We start from the raw sequence: 24914 nt of genomic DNA, 5'->3' as shown, positions 1-24914 counted from the left end.
CACTGGGTCTCCTGTCGCATCCCTGAGCCCTTACAGCATGACCTCAGCGGGATCGATGCTGCTTCCACAGTACGAACACGTACACTCTGCACACCTGAGCTGAATTCTGTCCTGTGCAACCCCGGCCCCCCCGCCCCGCGTAACAGCGGTCACAGGGTGCTGCTTCCTGGTCTACGAGCTCAGCACGATTTCGCTGCAGCCTCTGCCCAGCGCACCCCAAGGGGCCTGCGCAGCCGAGACGCCCTGTTCCCTCTTCGCACGGCGCCCTCGGCAGCTGCCCACCTGCCCGCTCAGCACTGGGCACCCCCACCCGATGGGGAGGAGCACTCAGGGCTCCCCAGCCTCCTGGACCTTCGCCTCGGAAGTGCAAACCTTCCAGACACGACGTCCAGTCCCTCCTTAGAGCTGCCTTTCTAATGACAAGTGGAAAAATCCAATTCCTCTGACAAAATCTGTCTTACCCCACATCTGGCATTCATTCTGCCACGTGACTCCCGCAACCCGGCTCAGCCAGCGTCTCAGGCTTTCCAAGGAGCAGGGGTCCCCGCAGACCCCGCTGTGACCCTCAGCACCCAGGGCCCTTTTCAGTCGGAGCAGGTCAGTGAAGCGCATGCAGAAGGTGAGCGTCCCAACCCCGTGGTTGCATGCCCACGCCCCCGCAGCCTCACCTGGTCCCCCACTTTGTGGGCAGTGACGGTGGCCCCTTCTTCCAGTTCAGTGTCACTGAGCGAGCGGATCCGAAGTGCTGTGGGCAGCACCCCAGGGCAGCTGCCTTCCAGGGGCCCCCCCGAGGCTGCTCCCCATTCTCCCAGTGCACCAGGGCCCCCGCTTCATGACAGGGGTTCTCCGGTAACCAGGGTAACCAGCCGGCAGGTGTGGGGCAAGGCCCGGGCCTCAGCTCATCCACCCACCACCAAGTGGGCTGAAGTTTCAAGCCCCCCAGCACACGGGTCCGGGCAGCCCTCGCAGGGCCTGGAGCTTGTTGGGGAGATCACAGGGCTGGGGGGGCAGGGGAGAGGTAGGGCCCTTGACGGGGACCAGTACCCCGAGACCTGACCTGTGCCAAGTGATGGGCACCGGGCAGTGGGTCAGGACGAGGCGGCCTCAGGGACACGCAGCCGTAGGGCCATCCGGGAACACGGGGGAGGATGCTCACCATGAGCTGCTGGTCCTTGGGTTCCACCTCTCTCGTGGCCGGGCTGCCCAGGGCCGGGGAAGGGCCAGCAGCGGGGCCGGCAGTGGGAACGGCGGGCACGACATGCTCCCTGCTCTCCTGGCAGGCAAGGCGACCGGCCCGTGCCGCCTCCTCCACCTGCCCTGCCTTGGTGACATCAGCAGGCCCCAGGAGCCCAGCCAGTCCTTAACTGCACACGTGGGACCGCACACGTGGGACCCCACACGTGGCTCGGGAGGCCCCAAGCAGCTGGGTGGCCCAGGCCCCGGTGGCCATAAGCCAGCTGCACACTGGGCACACGGGGTCGGGCTCCAGACCACGGCCCAGCCTTTACGTCTGTGCTCTCACCCATTGTCAGGGCAACCCCCGGGCTCCAGGTGAGCCTGAGGGCCATGAGGCTTGGCCTTGGAGCCTTTCCACCAAAGGGGGGCCAATCCCACCAACAAACACCTAACGAAATTCATCTCGGCTATAAATGTTTTTCCCCATGGATGCATTTCTAGAACAACTTGAAGTGACCGTCCAGTTTCTGCTCAGGACGTGGATTTTAGCTGCCTCTCCCAGGCCGGCTGCCCGTCTGCACCACACCCCGGGCCCGACTGGTCTTCACCACCAGGCGTCTGTGTGGGCGGGCCATGCTGCACCCCGCTTTCCCCAGCAGCTTCCAGGGAAGCCGCTGCCCGGCCGTGAAGCAGGGCACGCTCGTGATGAGAACAACTGGCATGCACAAGCTGATCCTACATTTGATAAAGTCCCACGGAGGCCAGATCCCATTAAGTTCACGTCTGAGAAACCCGACTGGGAGACTGCAGCTGCGTGCGGCGGCGGGCCAAGCTCAAGCGACTCCCTCCAGGTCAGCACGGCTGTCCCCGCCTGCCCGTTCTCTTCCAGGCGTCAGGTTGGTGCTAAGCGCAAGGACACCACGAGGCAACGGGCAGCAGAGGAGAGCGCCACCCATGACGCCCACGGCCCCCTTCCACGAAGCCTCCAGCCTGCGACCCACAGCAAGCTGCCAGAGAGCCCACACGAGGGCAAGTCTTCTCTGGAGACAGGACCAGGAGGGCAGGTCCACACGGGGGGCGGGGGCTGCGTCCACCGAGGCCCCAGCAGAAGCCAGAGCACGGAGGCCGCCCCAGCCCCGGCCGGATGGGTCAGGCCATTCTGCCTGGGTCTGGCCTGGGAAACCCATTTCTCGAGCAGAACAGAACAAAACAAGCACACATCTTTCAAGAAATTCTTTTATTAACAAATTATGTAAAACAATTACAACTAGCAAGTTTAAAACAGTCAAAATTTTTTGAAAGCTCTGTTAAAAATCCGTGAAAGTGACCAAAGCCTGGACCTCTTCCTTCTCACCGCCATCAAACGTAAAACCCAGGACTTGGCACGCTAAGGTTTAAAGGACGTGAGCGCGAGCGAGACCCCGGGCCCCGTGTGTCGACGGGGAGCTAAGCATGGCGACTGGAACCGGGGATGGAGCGCCAAGCGTGCCTCGCAGCCGGGCTTGGGGCTGCGGCAGGCCGCCCGACCGCCCCTCCGGCACGGCCCCCGCGGGTCGTGGACAGCCCAGGCCCCGCAGACGACCGCTTATCCTCCAATCCCAGAACATTTCAGGCCCATGCGTCTGCGGCATGCCCGTCCCGTGCTCCGCTGCTTCGCACGCCACGCGTTGGGACTCCCGGACGACAGACAGAAGCGCGGCCGCGGACAAGGCACCTATGCATCGACGCGTAGCAGACGCAAGTAACCGGCTGAGGTCACACGGACTCGTTCGCCCACGTTTCAGGAGCAAAGGTATTCGGAGGCCCACACAACAGTGGCTCAAGTGGCAACTCTCGTGGACGAGATCAAGTGTGCAGGGCTCCGAGCAAAGCGCAGAGGGGCTTCTCCCAGCAGGCGAAATGAGCACAGGACGCAAAAAAGCTGGACGGGGCTGCTACTTCACTTTACAGAGCTCGGCTGGAACGCACAACCGCTCGACGAGGTTGGAGGCCTGCCTCCTGGCCGCGTGGGCCTCGGGGGCCAGCAGCGGCGGGCGGGCCGAGCCCAGAGCGCCGCCACGGCCGGGGCACGGGCACCAACCTCGAGGCTGCTACGTACGTGTAAAGACAGGAGAAAGACAGTGTTTTCGTACAGGTTTGCTTTTATTTCCACGCTCAGCCCATTGACAGAAGCCGGCCCAACCCGAACGGCGCCAGGACACCGCGGGGCGCTGCTTCCCTGCGGTGCCCGGGACATGGCCAGACTGGGCCGCGCGCACAGGGCAAGATGAGTCCTCGAGGGGGACCGCTCGGCTGTGCGCTCAGGGCGGGAGGGGCCGCCGCAGCGGCGCAGGACTGTGAGGAACCAACACCGGTGGCGTGATTTTAAAAACCCCGAATGAGAAAAAACTGCAAGCGGTGCCTTGGATCCTCCCCTGCGGTGGAGACCAGGGGTGAAAGGCACAGTAACGTGTGGAGATGGGGGAGTCCGGGTGCAGAGTCTGGAGCCAGAGAAAGCACAGGGGAGAGTTCAGGCCTCGTGCAGGCTTCCTGCAGCAGGACGACCGGGGTCCAGCACGCGACGCAGGGACGCTGCAACGAGGGAGCAGGCGTTCGCTCTGTGCTCCGCGCCTTGACAACAAGGGGCGCGTCAGCCACAGCAAGCCCCGACAGCGTGCCCAGACAAGGGGCCACCGACCACACCATCTCAGAAGGGGACCCCCAGGGTCCGCTTCAACGTGATGCCCGAGAGGAGCAGGAACAGATGCCCCGGGGGAGCAGCCTCCAGCGCGGAGAGCTTCGCCGAGCAGCTGCCAAGCCGTCCCGCCGGCTGCCCCAGGCACGAGACTCTGGGGCCTCGCACGCCCCACCCCCCCCGAAAGTGCCCTACCTCGCCTGACTGACCGGGTTCTGACGGCTCCTGGCTCCGCCGGGCACACTGAGGCTTTCTCCCAGCCAGACACCCGGAGACGGTCCGCAGCCAGCCTCCTTCCTCCTCCCCAGCCCTGTGTCTTATCCACAACCAGACCCGGCTCCCGAGACGCCCTGCCCTAAGTCTGGGGCTCGAGGCCCTGCCATTCCCAGAGGAAAAGCCCCAGCTCTGACAGCCAAGATGTGCATCGGGGCCTCTGCAGCTCCCGCACAAGGGTCCCACTGAGCCCAAGCACGTGAACCTGGGGACTTTCTCACTTGAGGAACAACACAACATGTCAGGGTTCTGCTCGTCCCCATCTGAAGAGGTCTTACCACGGTGCTCGGGTCACTCCTGATTTCCCAAGGGAATGATCTCCTCAGTGACGAAGAACTCGATGGTCTCCTCCTCCCAATCCTCCACGTTGCTGTCCAGCTCGTCCGTGTCCACGCCTGTGAGCGGGGGAGAAGGGTGACGTGACACACCCACACACACGCAGCCGCCTCGGCCGGGAGCCCGGCACGAACACAGCAAGGTTCCCTGCACACAACCGTGGGAAACTCCCGGTTCCTCGACAATCTAAGAATCTTTACGACACCGGACGCTTGACAAGAAAACTCACACGATCGGGTAGTGAAACGTCTCCGCAGACGCATGCTCTGAAACATGCGTCTTCAGCTAATAGTTACCTCCTCGCAACTCCAGACGTTCACTCTTCTGCTCCATGTAGAGTTCTTGGGCCATTTTCCGGTATTTTCGGAAATCTTCCATCATGGTGCGTCTTCTTTCCACCAGTTCCTGTGCGTGGAGTCAGGGGGAGTCACGGGGCTGACGGGACCGTAGCCGCAGTGGGTGCCGCGAGGACCCCTCTATTCAGAGAGGGTCTCGGGACTGGAATGGAGAGAGGTGCTCTCCTCCTTCCCTTCACTCGGACCGACCCCCCTGCATCTGGATGGCCGGCCACCCGGAGACATGTGCCAGGGCCCAGCAGTCTGTGCACACGACGGAGGCACAGCAAGCGTCTGCGGCAGATGCCGCCGGCCCCCCCCTCAGTCCCGGGAGCAGGCTAACCTTTGAAGCTTTGGATTGACTCAGACGATCCTTCTGTTCAAAGATCTTAGAATATTTCTTCAGATCCTTTTTAATTTGCTGAAAACAAAGACAAGCCAGTCAGGATTTAAACGTTCAAAGCACCTTCAAAGCTATCAACGCGCAGCGGCCTCCTCAGGGTCGCGAGCACGTGGCTGCACACACATGCACGGGCGCCGGCCTGCAGGTTTCACGGGGGCCACAGCCCACGGACACCCTCTCCCAGCGCCGCCAGCCCGGTTCACATCCCCTCTGCTCCGTGCACGTGTCTGAGAAGGGCACAGACATAGCCGGGCATGACCTGCAAACCCACATTTACGATCCTGAGACTATTCCTTCCCGTGGGGTCCCCAGTGCTCTCGCATCTCATCAAAGGGTGCCCCAAACGTCCCGTTTCCGTTCCTCAGGCGAGAGCCCCCGAATGGTGACAGAAAAGGGAAATCTCTCCTGTCAGGGCCACCAGGGCGTCCGCGCTGCCTGGGCCCCGGGAGCCCCAGACCTTTATCTGATCCTGGCTCAGGAGCGTGGGGGGCCGAGGTCTCCACAGCAGCTGGCAAAAGCGGTCCTTGTTGTTCTTCTGCAGGAGGCGTCCTTGGAAAGTCCACAGCCAGTAGGCGTTGTCCACCTGCGAGAGACAGAGGCCCGAGAGCTGCTCACTGCCGCAAGACCCGGCAGGACACAGGCGCCCAGGACCTGTACCGGCCCAGAGCCCAGCAGACCGAGTGTGTCACCCCGCGCTCCGAGAGCCCGCACGTGGCAGCGGTTGGCACCTGGGAGACCGCGGGGGAGCGCGGCTGCATGCGGCAGGGGGAACGCGGTCCCTGAGGCCGACAGGAGGTGACATCCCGCGCAGTGCGCAGCTGTGCCCCAGCCGGGACGGGCCCCCACGCGTGGGCACCCTGCCGGCCTGCCACAGGGCGCCCGCCAGGACACAGAGGCCTGCGCCCAGAGATGCGCTGCCGTGCTCAGCTGGCGCCTTTCCCGACGATGGAGGCGGCACCGGCACCCTCGCTACGGCCGGCACTTCGGCAGCCTGTGGCGCTTCGCAGTGGCCCAGGGTCTGGAGGACTCCGGCGCCACCTGGCGCTCGAACCCGCGCACACGCTCGCCCTGATCCAGACTGTTCTCAGGACACCGTGCCCGGGGACGGAGTCTGAGCTCCTGCACGCTCGTGCTTCGTCAGAACCGCCCTGACTCGATGGCTTACGCTCTGCACACGCACACGAGCTCGTTCGAGTCTCCGCACCTCCACCCGCGAGAAAGCCTGACCACACGTGGCAGAAAGACTCGGCTGAGCTCACCAGCAGCCCGGGAGCACCAACGAGAGGGACCTCGCTGCAGACACGCCAGCACGCACACGCCACACGGAACCGGCTTTGGCCACAGCCTCTCCCGCTCACGGAGCGTGGCGCTGCTTCAGTTCCTCAGCTGGACGTCTGAGACTGAACACACGTGCGCGCGCACACACGTTCACGTCCTTTCGGGATGGCCCAGACCCTCGGGTGAGCAGCCCTCTCTCTGGTGGCTCCGCGGGCCACTCACTCACCAGCCACCCCGACTGAACGAGGACCACGCGCCAGGCAGCGCCAGAGAGAAGGCCCCGCCCACACGACACTGAGCTGTCGCGGCAAAAGGAGGAAACGGTGCTAACGGCCCGCGGGGACGTCGTGCCCCTCGAGCACCGGGAAAACACAGAGCAGGGCGGGTGAGCGGCGCCGCACACGCGGAAACACGTTCCGGGCAGGGGAGGCGCCCACGGGCCACACACGGCTGTCACACACGCAGGGGCCTCCACCAGAAAAGGGCGGTCCAAACCACGAACTCCGAGGATGCGCTAACCCTACGGGAAAGCGCGTGCACAGCGCGGCGCGTCCTCCCCCCGCCCCGAGCCACAGAGACCAGTGTGGGTGAATTCTCAACTGCGGGGGGGACACTACACTGTCAGAAGCTCCCCGGCTCCTGCGCCAGACGGAGGGGGCCTGAACTCGGGCTGAAGCCAGCCTAAGACGCGGTCCGACTCAGGAAAGGGAAATCAAGGCACGCCAACCGACTCGTGGAAAAGCTGGCTGGCTCAGGGGCGCGGCCGAGGAGCTCTGTGGGGCGGCCGGGCAGGGCAGCGTAAGAGTGACTAACGGTGCCCACTGCAAGGAGACCCGGGAGGGCAGGAGGGGACACCAGGCCCGGCACAGCCGGGTCCCACGCTGCACCCAGCCACACAGGGGCCCCATACCTTATGGCTCCACCAGGACACGGACGTGACAACGTAGCGCCCCGTGGGGTCCCACTCCACGTCGGAGGCCATGTAGTGCTCTGCAATGTTCATGACCGTACAGTCCGACGTGTCAACAAAAGCCAAGGCGCCGTTCATACTGGGGAGACAGAGCAGGGTCAGTGCGCATACCCTCCTGGTGTCCCACTCCTTGGAGGCTCCAGAGCGGACTCGGGAGCCTTGCCGTCGAGGAGGAGGTGATCCAGAGCCCTCTACCTCCTGAGGGCGCTGGGAGTGGAGCCGTGGGGAGTGTGTGCACCGGATCATCGGAGGCCAACCCTCTGGAAACGCAGTAAGCACCTCCAACGAAGTCAGGAGAGCGAGCGACTCTAAGTGCGTTCTGCTAACCCACGGGCAGGCGCGGGCTCCTCAGGCTCCCATGCACGGCTAGGACAGTAGGTGAGCAGGGACCACGGGAGGGTGAACACTGCCACACTCGTGGTCTCACTGCAGAGGCCACTCGCAGCCGTCTGCTCACAGCCTTCCCACAAGAGGACACGGGTTTCACACCAGGCTTGCTGCCCTGCCAGGAAGCGGTCTTGCTCAACCACGAGGAAATCCCAACACTCACACCTCCTCCAGACTGAAAACACTCGCGGGGGACTTTCATCGACCTGGTTTCAGCCCAAGTCTGGGCAAGACGGAAACACGATAAATTCCCATCCACCAAAAAAGCAGGAACAGTCCTTTCACGCAAGCACGCTCCATCACGGTGTCAAGGAACCGCTGTGACCCGTAGGGCCCCACGTCAGGGCCCCCACAGCGGCCCGCAGAGCGCGGCTCACCACGAGCAGATGGCATCACGCAGCAGAAACCCACCTCCTCAAGCCAGCCAACACGACGAACTGTCCCTGGGGGCTCCAGAAGATGGTATTTGCCTGCTGCTTATCAAACATTTCTGGAAATGAAGAGAACATCTGTTAAGTCTTTGTCAAGGCGCTGAAGGCAGGGTGTGGCCAGGACGGGCGACAGGCTCACGCTGCCCTGCGGGTGAACTTTCTCACACACACCCCACACCAGCCTGCTGCCCGTGAGGACAATTTTGGAAAACCCCTGGGCTGAGTACGCTTTAAGTCATGATCTACGCTTCAAGAAAAAAGAGAGAACACGTTCTGAAGCTACGTTACCGTTTGTAATAATGTCTCATGTTCAAAACAATTTAACTTCCCGGGAAACTGGACAGAGAAGTCACCGTAAACACACCCACCAAGTGCAGAGACACGTGACCCAAAAAAGCCCAAGATGCATTCTTCCAGTGACTCAAACATCTTTTTCAAGCTCTGCAGTCATAAAAACGTGTCTCCCACCGTGGGAAAAAAGCCACCGTGTCTCCCAACACAAGGACTGCCTCCACCTGACGAGGTCCCCACAGGGCCCCCAGAGAGCGGACAGTTACCGCTCAGGCGGCAAGCTTGGGTCTCCAGTCAAGGGCACAAAGTGAACCCCAGCCTGACCTGGGCCTGCAGTGGATCCACAGATGGGGGCCAGGGGGGATAGGGAGATGGGGAAAGGCGGCGTGGCCTGCTGGGCAAGATTCTCAGACCAAGATGAAGGTGCTGGGAATGGAGCCGCACGTGTTAGCAGGACCCGTGTGGTCATCCTTCCAAGCGGGCGACCCAGAGCCTTCAGAAGCGGAATGCACTCCTACACTGGCTATTTACAAACCTGCTTTCTAACCAGAGATGGTGCAAACCATTTCCTCTGTCACGGGGAATTCACAGCACAGTTGGGTTTCGTGATGGCCAGCCAGCCGGTCTCCCGCAAACACTGCTGAGCTCCTGGCATTCCCTCACGACAAGCTCAGCACCCAAGCCTCTGGGTACGGGGACACATGGCCCACGTCCACCACCGCAGTCCCCACGCTGCACAACGAGGACCTACTGCACGTTGAGCTCTGTGCTAAGAACCCAGGACGCCCTGGAGGAGCCCACTGTGGGTGGGGGATCAGGTCACCAAGGGAGGCCAGGGAACGAGGAGGGCCCCTTGCAGGCTCAGCAGAACACGGCGGGGATGGGGAGCCCCCAGCCCAGAGACGATAGCTGTGGCCGCAAGAGGGAGAGCGCGTCCACTCAGAACCCCTCTCTTGAAGGGCCCACAGCCTACGCAGCCACCACGAGCGAAGCTGGAGCCACGGGGGCCCTCACAGCTGCCGGATGGCCTGAGCAACGGCTCCTAGCCAAGGGAACATGCGTGTGGAGCGACCCTCCAGAGGGCCCGTCTGTCTGTTCTCCCTCCCGTGTGCCCATCAACGGCTTATAAGGCTACTTACTGATAAGCTCAATCTTCCCATTGTTCTTCACATGGTAGAAGGAAACGGATATCCGAGGAGCCTCCCCATGCAGCACAGCAAACTTACTCCCGTTTGGCTCCCAGGCAAAGGCTATGATGGTTTCTGCAATCAAGAAAAAGAATAAACCACCTTTTGACGGTTTAATGAAATCATGTTCCTGATCAAACAACCTTCCTGCACAGCCTTCACTACTCAACCAGAGAAAATGCCCCAAATTCTGAAGTTCATTGAAAAGACCACACAGCGGGCCTAGGAACGAGGGTGTGGGGACTTGGGTGAGACCATCCTGGCCCGGCGGGAACGCTGCAGAAGGGCGTCCGCTTGCTGGCGCCCACCGCCATCCCCAGTATAGGATTCCACGGACCCTAGGGGCTAACAATGCAGGGCGGCCAGGCTGGACCCTCTCCTGCTCTGTCCTCCACCTCCCCTTTGTCCTCCTCTCCCTTGCAAACCAGAACACAAACTACAACACAAAACCCAACCAACAACGCAGGCCCCACTTCCCACCTAGAAGCACCAGCAGAGCGCCTGCACGGTTTTAGGCCCAGAATAAAGCTCCCGTCACCCGAGAACTCATTTGTCACATGAAAATCCCTTCTGCTGCCGGTCGCTGCAAGCGTCAGGAAACCCATTCCCCACGTGTCTCTCAGCAGGAAACCACGGGACCCTCGCTCCTACGCCGGGCAGGCCGGGCCGGGGTGTGAGGAGGGAGCGGGCGAGCCGCCCAGCAGCCTGAACTGAGGCGCACGTGTTCGGGCCCGGGAGGCAGACAGCGTGCGTGGTCAGGGCCGTGGCCACCTGCGCTGGCGGGGACGCAGAGCTCCAGGCCGCGCACAGGGACCGCCAACCACAAAGGACCACAAGGAACTTGCCTTTCATTTCCACCACGTCGACAGGTACCTGTTTTTCCCTCATTCGGAAAATTTCAAAATTTGTGACCACGCCCTATTTGGGAGAGAAAAGAAGGGAGTGAAATGGTGGAAGCTGAAAGCCTGAGAAAATTGTACCTCAAGAACAACATAATAGGATGGAAGAGGATGTGCACACAGCTGGTAAAGACGTGCGAGTATCTAAGTGACGGAACTCAGCACAGCAGGGTCAAGTCAGCATCCTGCGCCGCCAGAGGCGTCCCCGGGTACAGTCTCTGCAGGACAGCAGGGCCCCTCCGGCCCTCCCGCCACACTCCTGCACCAAGCCGCAGCTGGTCCGCCAAACTCCGTAGCACTCTCGAGGCCCAGGCACGGGGAGGGGAGCACCCTGCAGGGATCTTCCAGACACGGGTGTTAAACGGAAACCAGGAGGCCGCATGGTCCCGGACAGCCCGAGAGTGGAAACGACACACGGGTTCACCCACAGGCGGGAGCACGCGAGCTGGCGCAGCTCAGCCCTGACCCGGGACAAGGTGCAGACACCTGCCACAGCTCGGGTGAGCCCTGAAAATGCACTCAGTGAGGGAAGCCAGCCACCACAGGCCACGCGCTGTATCCCTTCATTCCCACCAAGTGTCCCGGACAGACGAAGCCACACAGAGAGAAAGTGGAGTAGTCGGGAGCCCAGGGGAGTGGGGCGCTGGGGTGCGGGCTTTCTGTTTTTGGGTGATGAAAACACTCTCGAGTTAAGATCGTGGCGAGGACCGCACAAGTCTGTGAATGTCCCGAAAAGCCACCGGACCGTGCACTCTGCGAGGACGCAGGCTACAGCATGAGGAGTCCGTGTCAACGGTGTCTTTTGTTCAAGGAGACGGAATACTTCCACGAAAAGAAACAGATCAGACAAATTCATAAGGCATGAAATGATGCAAACAAACAAAAACAATCTGGGTGCTGGCTCCTCTTTGTGCTTAAACAGGGAGTTAAGAGAAAAACGCTTTTGTTTTCACCCTCTATAGGAAGACAGGCGGGTGCCTGGACCCGTCCTCGCGACCTTGTGAACGGGTCACCCTGCTCCTCAGCCAGAAGGTTACAAGGGCTCCAGCCAGGACAGCCAGCTAACCGCTTTCAGTAACCCATGGGTCTGAACATGACCCCCAAATTCAAACAAGTAATCCCTCAACACCCGTCAAGCAGGAGGCGGGCGTGGAGCTGGAAGGAGGGGGTACCCACTCACCTGGGTCCCTTTGGGGGTCCTATCCACTTTAACACACAAGTAATCCCCATTTTTCTGCCAGTGCAGCTTGCAGTCCACCACGTTGAACAGATTCCTGACCCTGATCTCTTGTCTGGTGGGAAGCTGCATCAGGGTCACCCTGGCCGGGATATCTTTGTCCTCAGGCACCCAAAAGGCTATGATGTTACCCCCGGGAGACCACGAGAAGTCCCTGCAGAACGAAGAGAACACAGTGTCAGCCGACCCACTGGCTAGGACGCTGTGGGGAAGGGGGCGCAGCGGAGATCAGGCTCGCCGGCTGGAAACCAGCCCAGGCCTCCCTGACAGCTGGCGGCTGCCCGTCTGGCCCCCGCCACCCGGGGCGTCAGCGTGCTCGCTCTGCCAGCGAGGGGCGGCGGGGCTCCACACGGCCACACCCTGGGCTGCTGGACCCGGAGGACGCCGGATGCGCTCTCTGGCGCTAAGGGAACAGCACAGCTCGGAGGATCCCGCGGCGGGAGGACAACGGCCTCCACCCTGCAGTGACCTCGAGGCCTGGCGCCCTCATGAACCACAAAGACTACCTTTCCTGTGACGGTGACGGAAACCCAATTCCTGGTGTAGCTCGTATCGTGAGCACCCCCCGTGCCCGAGAACTCACCACAAAAGGAGTCAGAACCATTTGCATCCCTGCACGGCTGGCACCTCTCTGCAGAGACAGGCCACCCTCAAGACGGCACATAAGCCAAGCGTGCCTGCCCTGGGCCATTCCCCCCAAAGCCCCCCAAGCCCCCCACTCGTTCAGTGGAGTTCACAGAAGCCTCTCGACTAAGTGCCCTCCTTCACCCTCCGCCCCCGTCTTCCCCAAAGAAAGCAGCCCGACTGTCAGTTCCAAGGCAGGAACAGAACACAAACAGAACCTGTGGCCTCACGAAGGGTCTATGTGCAGAAGGGAACGTGGGCCGGGAGGCCGGCAGAGTCACAAGAGGCCGGTGGTGGCGGGCTGGGGCCTGCTGGTCCGCGCTTGTGGCCAGAGCAAGGACCCAGTGTCCTCTCCCACCGAGCAAGAGCCAAGCGCTAGAGGAGGGGCCCAGCTCCTACCGCCCGCCGGGAAGAACGCTCACTTACTTTATGCCGGAGATCTTCAAGCTCTTCTTGTCCAAAAGGCCCATAGACTGCAGAATAAAAAGGCGACAATGGAGTTAAATCACACCACTGTCTCCATAATACACCCACATTTTCACGAAAAGGAAACCACCATTTCTGGAATGAGCCCAGCAAGTAAGCCTAGCAGGGGACACACAGCAAGGAAACAGGTCACCCGCAGCGGCAAAGCATCCATCTCCAAGGTCCCTTCTCTTTGCTCCCGTCCTGGACCGCCGGCAGCAGCAAAAGCAAATCGGGCCGGAACCCGGGGCAGTGATGGGAAAGGGGCAGCCGCGGAGAGGCGCAAGGAGCTCCCCCCGTTCTGCACACACAACACTGCTCTTCCCTTCCCCTCACCCACGGGGACGCCACCACTCAGGAAACCATGTCACTTACAGGAGTTTCATAGATGCTAAGAGTGTCGAGTGTCATTCTGGCAAAGAATTTACCATCGTGGCTCCACCTGAGAAAGAAAAAAAGTGCCAGGCTCTGTCGGTGAGAAGAAAAGGCCCCGACAAGCCCTCCACGGGCTACCGCGGTTGACTCACTTAAAGATAGGCCAATGGGCTGAGCTTTCGCAGTGAAAACCCCTCTTCTTCTGTCCGGTCAGGATGTCCCAGATGATGATGGCTTGAGGGTCATCCTGGGTGTCCATGAGGGGGCTGAATGTCACCAGGTATCTGTCACAGAGGGGACACTGCTGATAATCCGCCCACCACCCCACCTTCTCTTCCCCAAGCACCACGCTGAGTGTGGAGGAGATGAGCACCCGAACCCACCGAGCCTCCGCTCCAGACGGCGCCAGGCCTGGGGGGCGGGGGGGCTGCCAGAGTAAGCAGTCGGGACTCCTGCAGCCAGCACGGCCTCCAAACCCCGGCTCCCGAGAACGCTCTCCCACCAGAGCAGGCCACCTCCGAGGCACCAGGGCACTTCGAGGGACCCCCCGCTTAAAGGTTTTCTCCACAAAATCAGGACACTGAAAGACCCAACAGATTCCAAACCGAAGTGTGCACGTGTGCGCTCTAGGCTGATTGGGGTGCAATTCTCCTACTTGATTTTCATCGACATTTAGTTACGACAAGAAGGCAAACAGAACACCCACATGCGGTTCAAAAGCCAGCACACGTCTATCTAGCCCAGCCTCTGTGCCTGGGGCTTCTCCCTCTGCCGACACGGGCTTGTCCACACCCAGGGCCCCTGCTCACCTTCCTGATGCACGGCACAGCCATCTAAGCCAGGTGTCCTCTCAGACCACGAGGCAGAAGAGGCAGAAACAGAGCCCAGGCCCTGTCCAGGGGCCCCCAGGGCCTCCCGGACCCTTTATCATCCTGGTGTGCTAATTAACAATGAGGGCTGGTGTCACCTCCCCCAAGTCACGAAGTTCCCTCTACAGACTGTCCTGTACACCTGCGTAAACAATGTCACGCCATGCTGAATGACAGAAACGGCCTGATTCGGTGCTTATCTGGAAAACAGGCTTTTCTTTTTTTTTTTCTTTAATAAGTTCAGGTCTACGTTACTTTTTGTTTTTTTAATTTTTTATTTTTTTATTTGAGAGAGAGACAGAATGAGAGAGAGCACAAGAGGGAAGAGGGTCAGAGGGAGAAGCAGACTCCCTTCTGAGCAGGGAGCCCGATGCGGGGCTCGATCCCGGGACTCCAGAATCATGACCTGAGCCGAAGGCAGACGCTTAACGACTGAGCCACCCAGGCGCCCTCTTTTTTTTAAATTTTATTTATTTATTTGACAGAGAAAGACACAGAGAGAGAGGGAACACAAGCAGGGGGAGTGGGAGAGGGAGAAGAAGGCTTCCCGCGGAGCAGGGAGCCTGATGCGGGACTCGATCCCAGGACGCTGGGGTCATGACCTGAGCCGAAGGCAGACGCTTAACGACTGAGCCACCCAGGCGCCCCTGAAAAATAGGACTTTTCACACTAATTTGCAGGACGAAGCACGCACTGCTGCCTCACCAAGGGCTTCCTGTGTCAGGTACCTTGCGGAGCACCAGGACACGATGAGTAAGAGGGCCCAGGTGCCGTCCGGAAGCAGAAAAAGGTCTACACACACAAACGACAAGTGCGCAGGTGGAAGCACCTCTGCCAGCCCGCGGGGGCTCCTCCCCACAGCCGCCACCCGCCCGCAGAGCTCGGGAGTCCCCACGCACACCCGGGTCTAACACTGCGAGGAGCAGCTCAAGTGTTCTGTACCAAGCAGATGCCAAGCGCTTGTGAATTCGTGAGTCCTCCAAGAATACACACCAGAGAAACAACTTTATCAAAGCTAAGAAACGTCCGTCATGCAGAACTTGCGGTTTACAGAAACACAAGGATGGAAGGAACCAAGTAGGTGATGCCCTGAGGAAGGATCCGACACCCCCGGCCCCGTGTTCCTCCTAAGCCCCCACCAAAGCACCACCCAGCAAGGGCAGCCGCACAGGGTGACAGGTGGGCCACACACACGAGCGCTAGGGCTGGACCCGGCTGTGGACAACCAGCCACCAACAATGGAGACTGTGGGACAGAGGGAACCTGAGCGAGCGTGGACACTAGAAGATGCTGAGGGAACTGGTCAGGGCTGCTGCGCAGGGGGAAGAATCGTGACCACAGACCATGAACACCTTCCCTTGGACCGATGCCTATTTCCTAGAGGAACCTAGCACTTGTCCAAAATGCCCAAAACAGTGGTTTGTTTTTTTTAAGATTGTGTTTATTTGAGAGCGAGCAAGAGAGAGCAGAGCAGGAGGGGGGGCAGAGAGAAAAACAGGCTCCCCGCTGAGCAGGGAGCCAGATGCGGGGCTCAATCCCAAGACCCCGAGATCACGACCTGAGCTGAAAGCAGATGCTTAACGGACTGAGCCACTCAGGCGCCCTTGCCCCAAACTGTTTTTAAACAAATACGGCAAAATGAGAAACCTTTAAGCTAGATATTTAGCGCGGAGATGCTACTAAAGTCCTCTTTCTAGTTTTCCCAGTGTTAGGAAAACTTTATACCAAAAAACTCAAAAGCAGAGCAAGTGCAGGAGAGCCGCATCTCAGGAGCCCGGGAACACAAGGGGCGGTCACGACCCACGATGAAGTCAGACCACATGGCAGGAGGCCAAACTCTTCTGGACAGAGGAGGGGACACAACAAGGAAAGTTCGGGGTCAGCCCTGAGCAGGAGGCACAGAGAGTGGTGCGGGAGGGCGTGCCAGGCACTGAAGCCGTGAGCGGACAGGAAGACCCTGCCTGGCCCCGGGAGTAGTGCTTCTAGGTCCTGGTGCTACACCTGCTGCTCCCCAAACCTCTGCTGCCTCCTGGTGAGGAAACGCCATTCACACTGAAATGAGAGGACAGGACACAAGTGTGGACCAGCCCCGGAACTGAGGAGACCGAGTGAAACGTGGGAACAGGATGGTGCTCAAGGACAAGTAGCAGATGGGCGCTAGATCTCCTGCAGTCGGGGCGGCACCACGGACAGGTGAGGAGCTTTCCCTGCCCCTAGAAATGCACACAGGGGGACAGAGACTCGAAGCTTCCACTCACTCCCAACGGCTCAGGACAAAGTCACATGTGTCTGTGCAGACAAATGATAAAGCAAACGCCACAAAGTGCTAAGCGGGACACATTGGTAAAGAGGGCACACGAGGGGCGCCTGGGTGGCTCAGTCGTTGGGCATCTGCCTTCGGCTCAGGTCATGATCCCGGGGTCCTGGGATTGAGCCCTGCATTGGGCTCTCTGCCCGGCGGGAGGCCTGCTTCTCCCTCTCCCTCTGCCTCTGCCTCTCTTTCTGCTGGTGCTCTCTCTATCATGCTCTCTCAAATAAATAGATGAAATCTTTAAAAAAAAAAAAAAAAAAGAGTACACACGAGCTCCTTCTACACCTCCTGCGAAACTTCCGTTAGGTTTGAAATTACTGCAAAATTGTACAATCACGCGCAGAGGCCAGCACGAAGTGAGAACAGACTCCGCCTGCCTTTCCTCACTGCTTACCTTTCACAAGGTGAGAAGTCAATGAGCTGAACCCCCTGATGGCTAAATCTCTGGATTTGTTTGAATTTCTCTCCGCCCCAGAGAGCAATGCCTCGCTGATGGAACGTGGCCAGGTAGGTGCCCTTGGGAGACCAGCGCACATACGTCTCCGTCCATCTCTGTGGAAAAAGACCGGTGTTAACGTGACTACAGGACACCAGCACAAAGCCCCTCCTTCGGGAAGGAATCGACTCCTCCGACTCAACTGGAAAACACAAGAAGCCTCCTCACGTCTCGTGGCTTGTTTCAAAACTGAAAGAGCGAAGGATATTGTTCTCAGGGATGCAGTCTGGAAGAACATGACACTTCACCTGCTCGGGTACCCAGTTCCCCTGCCACGAAAATACAGAGTAAGTCCCCACGTGGCAGCAAATACCCACCGCTCTCTCTTCGATAGAGACAGGATCCTTCACGTCGTTCCAGAATATGGAAGTACGGTCTCCACTCTCAAAAATGACACTGTACTGATCTCTGCATTCTGCCTCTTCGAGCCAGTAACGTAAATTTCCCTGGGAAAAGAACCAAAGGCAAGGGATAGAGTATGTCTCATCAACTTTCATCCAGGAAGCCGTATTCCTGCCTCGTGCACCTGGAGGTCTGACCGACTCAGGCCGGCAGCGGCGACTCCTGAGGAGCTCACCCCCGCAAGCCACAGGGCTGCCCAGCCTTCCCAGTCCTCATACAGGTTCCACCCACTTACCAAGTCTTTGAAAGGTTGTTTTTCTGGGATATCCCACTCGTCACTGATGGTCATATACCTGGAAGAAAAGAAGGAACCGATTAGCAACACGCAGCACAACTAGAAGGGGGGCAGCGACACTGGCGGCCCTCGGCCACAGGCAGCATGGCGCCACCCCGTCCCCCTTGGGGGTGGGGGTGGGGACAGGGGAGGGAAGAGTGGGTGAGGGGTGCTACTGGCCAGGAGTGTCAGGGGCTGGGATGGGAAACAGTCCCGCGGTGGCAGCGTGCCCAGAGAACAGAGCTCCCCGGAAGGGCCACCAACACGGCCCCCAGAAGTGGGGAGCCTCTCCCGCCTGGTGAAGGCCCAGGCTCCCACACAGCTGGAACGTACTTGTCAAAGTCCGTGAAGAGGTTGACCCTAAACGTGTGCTGCTTGTCCAGCTTGTAACCATCAGCATTCTTCACGGCGTCCAAGGCGTGGCCAGGGGATGCGTATTCTAGGAACGTATACCTGAATTGAGACAGAGTGCAAGGCAGATTGTTAAGACCAGGCAGGCTGTGCTCAACACACCAAGACCCGTCCACGTGACTCGGAAGCACCATCAAGGCCTGTGCCCTATCTACTGCCACGTCCCCCAGAGTCAAGTCACCGGCAGAGCGGTTCCTTAAACACATGTGAAATCCTAACAGGAGATCTGAAGTCCCTAATGCCACGGTCACAAATCAGACAAGAGTTAACGAATCAAAATGTTTACTACCCTGACCGTGGTAATGGTTTCACGGATACGTACATGTCAAGACTTATGAGATCATGCACTTTAAGACTATGCAAGCATGGCAATTTTCAAATAAAGCTATTAGAAAATCTGAGACCATGATATTGTGTATTAAAAGCAAAATTATAGGGGCACCTGGGTGGTGCAGTCAGCTAAGCGTCAGACTCCTGGTTTTGGCTCAGGTCATGACCTCAGGGTCGTGGGATCGAGCCCTGTGTTGGGCTCCACGCAGTCAGCATTGAGTCTGCTTGGCACTCTTTCTCCCTTCTCCCTCTGCCCCTCCCCCACAAATACATCTTTTATAAAAAGCAAAATCATAAAAGCTTTCACAGCATGTTTCATTATAACAAAACATACAACACAAGCAACTGCTGGTCAAAAAGAGGTTATCCTTCCACCTGATTTCTAAAAAAAATGCAAGGAGCGTAACCGGCATTTGGCAGTTTTTTTAAAATGATTTTTTTTTGAAGATTTTTTTATTTATTCATTTGAGACGCAGAGATAGAGAGAGAAAGAGAGCACGAGCAGGGGGAGAGGCAGAGGGAGAAGCAGGCTCCCCGCTGAGCCAGGAGCTGGACATGGGACTCGATCCCAGGACCCTGGGATCATGACCCGAGCCGAAGGCAGACGCTTAACCGACTGAGCCACCCAGGCGCCCCTAAAAATGATTTCTTAAAAGCTATCACAGGTAGTTTCAAAATCTGAGTTAAAAAAGCATAAATGTTATCATCTTCTCATTCCTGTCCTATAAAAGACGAGCTACCTATACTCTCTGAGACCAGTATGACATGGAATTCTGAGAGAGAAAAGTCTGACGAGCTTGCGGAGCCCCAAAGAGAACTTGTGTTCTGCTGGTCGAGTGGAAACAGTTACAACCACCCGAGCACAATTTGATGCCGTCTCATGGGACTGCAGATGGGCATCTTAAGCCAATTCCATTCCAAAGTGTGTAGCAAGTAAAGACTCACGCCTGTCCTAAAGGGGGAGGAGGGGTACAAGACTGTTCCTAACTGTGAGACGCCAAAGGTCAACTCTTAGAACAGCCGCGTGATACCAGAGAACAGCACAGCAGAAAATGAAGGAACCGAGTCACATTTACAACACACAAAACCTCACACTGAATTTAAACAGCAAATTCTAGGATGCCATCTCACGCTACCATTTTTAACAGATGTGCTACTTTAGGGAACAGTAGGGGGACAAGCTGCCAATTAAGCAGTGACACAGCTTTCACCTCAACTCTAAGAAGTATCCCCATTTCAGAGGGGGGGAATGAAAAGCTCATTTTAGAATCAGTAAAATACCGTATGTAAAATTTTCCTGAAATTTTGCCACCTTCCAATCTGCTGGTCCCTTCATCCAGGATGTCTCTTGTGTCAATTACGGCTCTGACGACAGAAGATTTAAATACCAAGTTCTGGTTTCTTAAGAATTCAGCAGCCCGCCCACAACACCTGAATTCAAGAAGCACAGGGATCTCCTGCTGCCCGTCTGGAGCCCTCAGCTGAGGGCGGGGGATCACAAAGAGCAGAACCGCCAGGTGAGGCGAGCACCGTGTGCGTCCACAGGGACCCCGGCGCCACCTGACCGCCACTACTCACCCTTTAGTCTTTCCATCCTCCTCCGGGTAAAAGTCATTTGTGATTTTCCCAAACTTGGAAAAGATCTTATGGATGACGTTTTTGAGCTTCTCCAGGCGGTCGGGCCCCACCTGAGGCACGTTGTCGACCACGATCACCGAGTCAATCCCGTCGGCCTCCTGGGGCCGGTCCTTGAGAATGTCCCCCAGCAGTTCTATATGGGTGGGAGATTGGACAAAGGACTTTTTTTGGGCCAAGCAAAACATTGATACGTTAGTTTAGCACGTTGAACAAATTTCCAAGAAGTAAAAAATGAATAAACGATTTCACTGCGAACAAAAGAAATCAAGGCCCTGAATTGAATCAAAATTTAAACTTTTAAAAGTTAGGAAGATTTTAACTCAATGCTCCCTTTGTCTGTCGATATTTCCATTCATTCCTGAAAATAATGCAAGATTTTAAATGAAATTTTTTTAAAGACTCTAATGCCAACAAAGAGGACGGGGCCTTTCTCCAGGAAAGCAGGGCAGCAACCACCTGTGGTGAGCCTTCTCTGACCCACCCTGAATCAAACCCACCAGCAGGCACTTTCTCCCCATTCAGGTTAAGACAAAACAAACAACTCGAACCCAACAGGACCCAACACTACGTACAACAGACTCGTAAGCGAGGAGACTAGAGGATCCGCAAGCCCCTGACAGCAATGCCCCTCACTACCGAAAGTGTCCTGATTCCACGAAATGCCTCACAGGGTGCTTAGAAGGCACCAGCCAGTCCGACCGTAAATCCACAAATGCTTAGGAGTGTGCTTGGGATACAGTAAACAGTACGTGTTAACCATTATTTTCATAACTACACTCAAAAACTGAAAATGTAAAAACAAAACTGAAAATTATGTTCACGTCACCTACTTTAAAAATTAGGATCATAAAACCCAAATCTTAACATCTTAGATTTGCTTCATTTCCGCAAGACGATTGGCTGGATGAGAGCAAGAGAAGGACAGGGGTGGGAGGAGCAGGAAAAGCAGCATGTGGGGAACGGACCACAGGTGTGGGAGCAGACGAGGGCGCAGCCTGCCCAGGAGCTGCAATGCCACCTGGCTGCTGGCCCGGCGCAGTCCTACCTGCAGCCCGTGCTGGCCTCGAGGCCTTTGGACCGTGAAGCCTCACCACCAATACACTGCCTGACCCGCCGCTAGAGATGGACATTCACCGGTCAAGTGGAGGACCCGAGATCTTTTTATTACCAATTCTGCACAAGCCCTCAACCCAGTTAGCTGGTCTAGAAAGCTGCGAAGTTTCAAAGCACTGGCGACACGAGGAGCTAAGACAGATTAAAGCGCCAGGTCAGAAGAAGCTGCAGCAGACACAGAGCCCAAAGGAGAGTCTGAGGTCCGAAACAGCTGAGGAACGGCGGCGGCTCTGCCTTGTGTACTGTGCGTCCCGGAACCTAACTGCTACTCCACGCTTTGAATTCACTCTTAAGAATTTCAGCATGCTGAACAGGACACATGTCCCCGAATATCCCTTGCTGCATTTCACTCCCACAAGCGGAATTTTCTCCACTTTTGCACTAGAAATTTTCCATAATAAGTTAAAAAGGTCTTTCAAAAAGAAAAGGTATTTTAATTTCAAGAAGCAAGCCCTGTTATAAACTCTTTAATTTCAATGCTTTCATACATGATATTTAAAACATTATTTTAAAAAAATAATTGCCTCTTAAACTTCAAAGAGGCTAAAATTGAGAGCAAGCAAAGAGAAAAAAGGAAAGAGGCCAACCAGAGTCACGGCAATGGGGGACACCTTCAACCAGTGAGGCTGCAGTCAGCTCCTTGGGTTGTTTTACCATACAATTAAAGGGCCTGTTTAGCCTGATCTGAATTTACAAGGTTTACAATAAAAAGCTCAGCTTTTATAACAACAGTGGACTCCTTCCCACAATCTTTAAGTGTCTATAGTTTATAAGAATGTGACCACGTACAATAAGTGAATAAACACAGCAACTGCACAATGAAGAGACATTTCCCTCATCATCACCAGCCCACGTGTCTGGTTACTCTTGCCGAATTGACTCCCAACCCGGCCCCAGGAGAAACAGGAAAAAGCAATTCTCAAAACTAAATACCAAATGTAAAGATAAATAATATTCGACAGGCCCCAAAAGAAACCATCTTGAATTAAGAACTTCGTCATGGGGGCGCCTGGGTGGCTCAGTTGATTAAGCATCTGCCTTCAGCTCAGGTCATGATCTCAGGGTCCTGGAACAGGGTCCTGGGACTGAGTCTCGCGTTGGGCTCCCTGCTCAGCAGGGGTTGGAGGTGGAAGGGAGGGCAGTCTGCTTCTCCCTCTCCTCACTTGCTCGCTCTCTCAAATACAAACAAACCCAACTTTGTCACGTGCTTGTCTAGCTGAGCATCAAAGGCAGCTGAAAATTTAAATGGATGACCGATGACTGAGGGAACAAGGCAACTGGGCAACAGTCTAACATCTCAGAATCAGGAGTCGGACAACCACGTCGGAGCTGCGGGTACCTCCCGGGCACTCATGAGACCCCGTGTGCTTTCATACCACCCATACCTTCTGCATCTCGCTGACCCCACAGGGCCAGTTCTTCTCATTAAACACAAAACGTACTTGGCCTACTGACCACAATCAGATGGCCTCAAAAACACTGGCGACGTGCTCAGTTTTGGATCCCCAGGACCAGGGGCCTTTTGGGGCACTCTGGCAAAAGTAGCAAGATCACAAGGGCCCCCCAAGGCCCTCCCAGCAGTCACTTGGCCTGGCTGGCTTGTGCCCACATTAGCATCCTGTCACACAGCCCAGTTAGTAATCTTGTGCTCAAACAATTGCTTTTTAAAAAAACAACTGCAGGGCGCCTGGGTGGCTCAGTTGGTTAAGCGACTGCCTTCGGCTCAGGTCACGATCCTGGAGTCCCGGGATCGAGTCCCGCATCGGGCTCCCTGCTCGGCGGGGAGTCTGCTTCTCCCTCTGACCCTCCTCCCTCTCATGTTCTCTGTCTCTCATTCTCTCTCTCTCAAATAATAAAATCTTTAAAAAAAATAAAAATAAAAAAAAAAACAACTGCAGAGTAAACACTCAGGGGCTCAAAATGGACTTTCAACCCAAAACTTAGATTTTAAAATATAAGAAAAATTGGTGCAGTAAAAATGAATGCTGTCAGGGCAGGACAGTGTGGTGGGGGTCCCAATGACACTGCCTCCTTGTAAATTCTCCGCCACCTGCCCCACCACGAGGAACACGTTTTCTCGCAGGCAGGGGACCGCAGCTGGACCTGCAGCCCAAGTGTTCCCGAGCTGTGCAGCCTTTCCTGTTCTTATTGGTTTAATATTACATTTAAAAGCACACGATGCTGTTCATTCTCTACGTTTTTTTTTTTTTAACTTGAGATTCTTTGATTCTGACTCAGTGTGATCAAAAAAAACCGTATCTTTTTTTTTTTTTTTAGATTTTATTTATTTATTCATGAGAGACAGAGAGAAACAGAGGGAGAAGCAGGCTCCCAAGGAGCGGGAAGCCCGATGCGGGACTCGATCCCAGGACCCTGGGATCATGACCTGAGCCGAAGGCAGACGCTCAACCATCTGAGCCACCCAGGCGCCCTAAGCTATTGCATTTTTTTTTAAGATTTTATTTATTTATTTGAGAGAGAGCAAGCACATGAGAGGGGGGAGGGTCAGAGGGAGAAGCAGGCTCCCCGCTGAGCAGGGAGCCCGATGCGGGACTCGATCCCGGGACTCCAGGATCATGACCTGAGCCGAAGGCAGACGCTTAACCATCTGAGCCACCCAGGCGCCCAAAAAACCGTATCTTTATGTGACATCTTATTTTCTTGGTGTAGCCTGAGCTGCTTCACGGATGGCTTATCTTTCCTATTTTACTGTAATGTAGAGGAATCCACTGATGTCCTCAGAGCTCGGAGAGTTCAAATGGCTAAAAACAAAACACAAACGAACAAAACAAATGAGCTTGACCACCTACAGAAGTCGCTAGGAGACAAGCTCTCAGGGCAAAAGCAGACGTGACACCTGTAAACTGAGTCAGGGTAAAAAGGAAAGCAAAGCAAGCTACAGCGAGCGACGCTAAACCCTGGAAAGATCATCTGCCAGCAGGAGGACAGGGGTCCACCTACGCACTTAGAAGCAAGCAGGACTGCGGCAGTGGGCTCAGGAGTCCTGCGAAGGGACTGTCTGGGGGCAGGAGCTGCCACGCAGCAGGGGCAGAGGAACCCAGCCCTGCCCCAACCTGTTCTAAGGGCCAGCCCGCGTCAACCCCACAGAGCGTGCACACGAAGGTGGTCCCAGGCCTCTGACAGGTGTGGCTCGTCCCTCGGGGCCCCCGGGCCCGCAGACAGGGAACTGTCACCCGAGAGAGCGCGGCACGTGGAGCGTCCCGCTTTGCTCGACCTTAATTGCCACAGGCTTGCGCGGAGCGCCCATCACCACCCCCCAGGCTCCCGGCCGCGGTGCACACGGGAGGCTCCCAGGTTGTCCCCCAGTTGCCCGCCCCCCCCCCCCTTCCTCGGGGCAGAGGCAACAGGAGAGGCGAGCCAGCCCCCCCCGCAGGCCGGACGACAGGCGCGGCGCGGGGACGCCCCGCCGCCCGCCCGCCCGCGCGCCGCCTCACCTTCCTCGCTCACGTCGTCCACGAAGTCCTCGGGGTCGCTGAAGGAGGGCTCGTCGGCGCCGCCATCCTCCCCGCCCGCCCCCTCGGACCGGGCCTCGGCCCCCGCGTCCCCGGCCTGCTCCGCCGGGGCCTCACCCGCGGCCGGGGCGGGGGGCGCCTCAGGCGGCGGCGGCGGCGGCGGGGGCGAGCCGGGGGCCGAGGCCGCCGTCCCCCCTCCGTCGGCCGCGGGCGCGGCCGGCTTGGCCAGCACGTCGGGCTCCGGCCCGGCCTCCGC

The 24914-nt window shown here is 57.4% G+C and overlaps 1 protein-coding gene across 1 annotated transcript; it reads right to left on the bottom strand.

Moving 5' to 3' along the window:
• Positions 1 to 2398: 2398 nt before the first annotated feature.
• On the bottom strand, positions 2399 to 24729 carry EIF3B (eukaryotic translation initiation factor 3 subunit B). The gene is made up of 19 exons (XM_034988262.1): positions 24641 to 24729; positions 20013 to 20205; positions 18027 to 18146; positions 17655 to 17712; positions 17335 to 17463; positions 16916 to 17073; positions 13494 to 13625; positions 13342 to 13408; positions 12928 to 12974; positions 11821 to 12031; positions 10587 to 10659; positions 9694 to 9816; positions 8244 to 8322; positions 7386 to 7524; positions 5655 to 5780; positions 5138 to 5215; positions 4756 to 4864; positions 4402 to 4518; positions 2399 to 3786 (listed from the first exon to the last, which is right to left on the bottom strand). The coding sequence occupies exons 4-18, from the start codon at positions 17706 to 17708 to the stop codon at positions 4415 to 4417; spliced, it is 1629 nt and encodes a 542-aa protein (XP_034844153.1). The 5' UTR covers positions 17709 to 17712; positions 18027 to 18146; positions 20013 to 20205; positions 24641 to 24729; the 3' UTR covers positions 2399 to 3786; positions 4402 to 4414.
• Positions 24730 to 24914: the final 185 nt, after the last annotated feature.

This window comes from Mirounga leonina, unplaced genomic scaffold (genome assembly GCF_011800145.1).
Source record: "Mirounga leonina isolate KUSES-001 unplaced genomic scaffold, KU_Mleo_1.0 Mir_454, whole genome shotgun sequence".
Classification (NCBI taxonomy): Eukaryota; Metazoa; Chordata; class Mammalia; order Carnivora; family Phocidae; genus Mirounga; species Mirounga leonina.
Note: the sequence above shows the minus strand (reverse complement) of the source record. Positions and strands in the feature narration are given on the sequence as shown.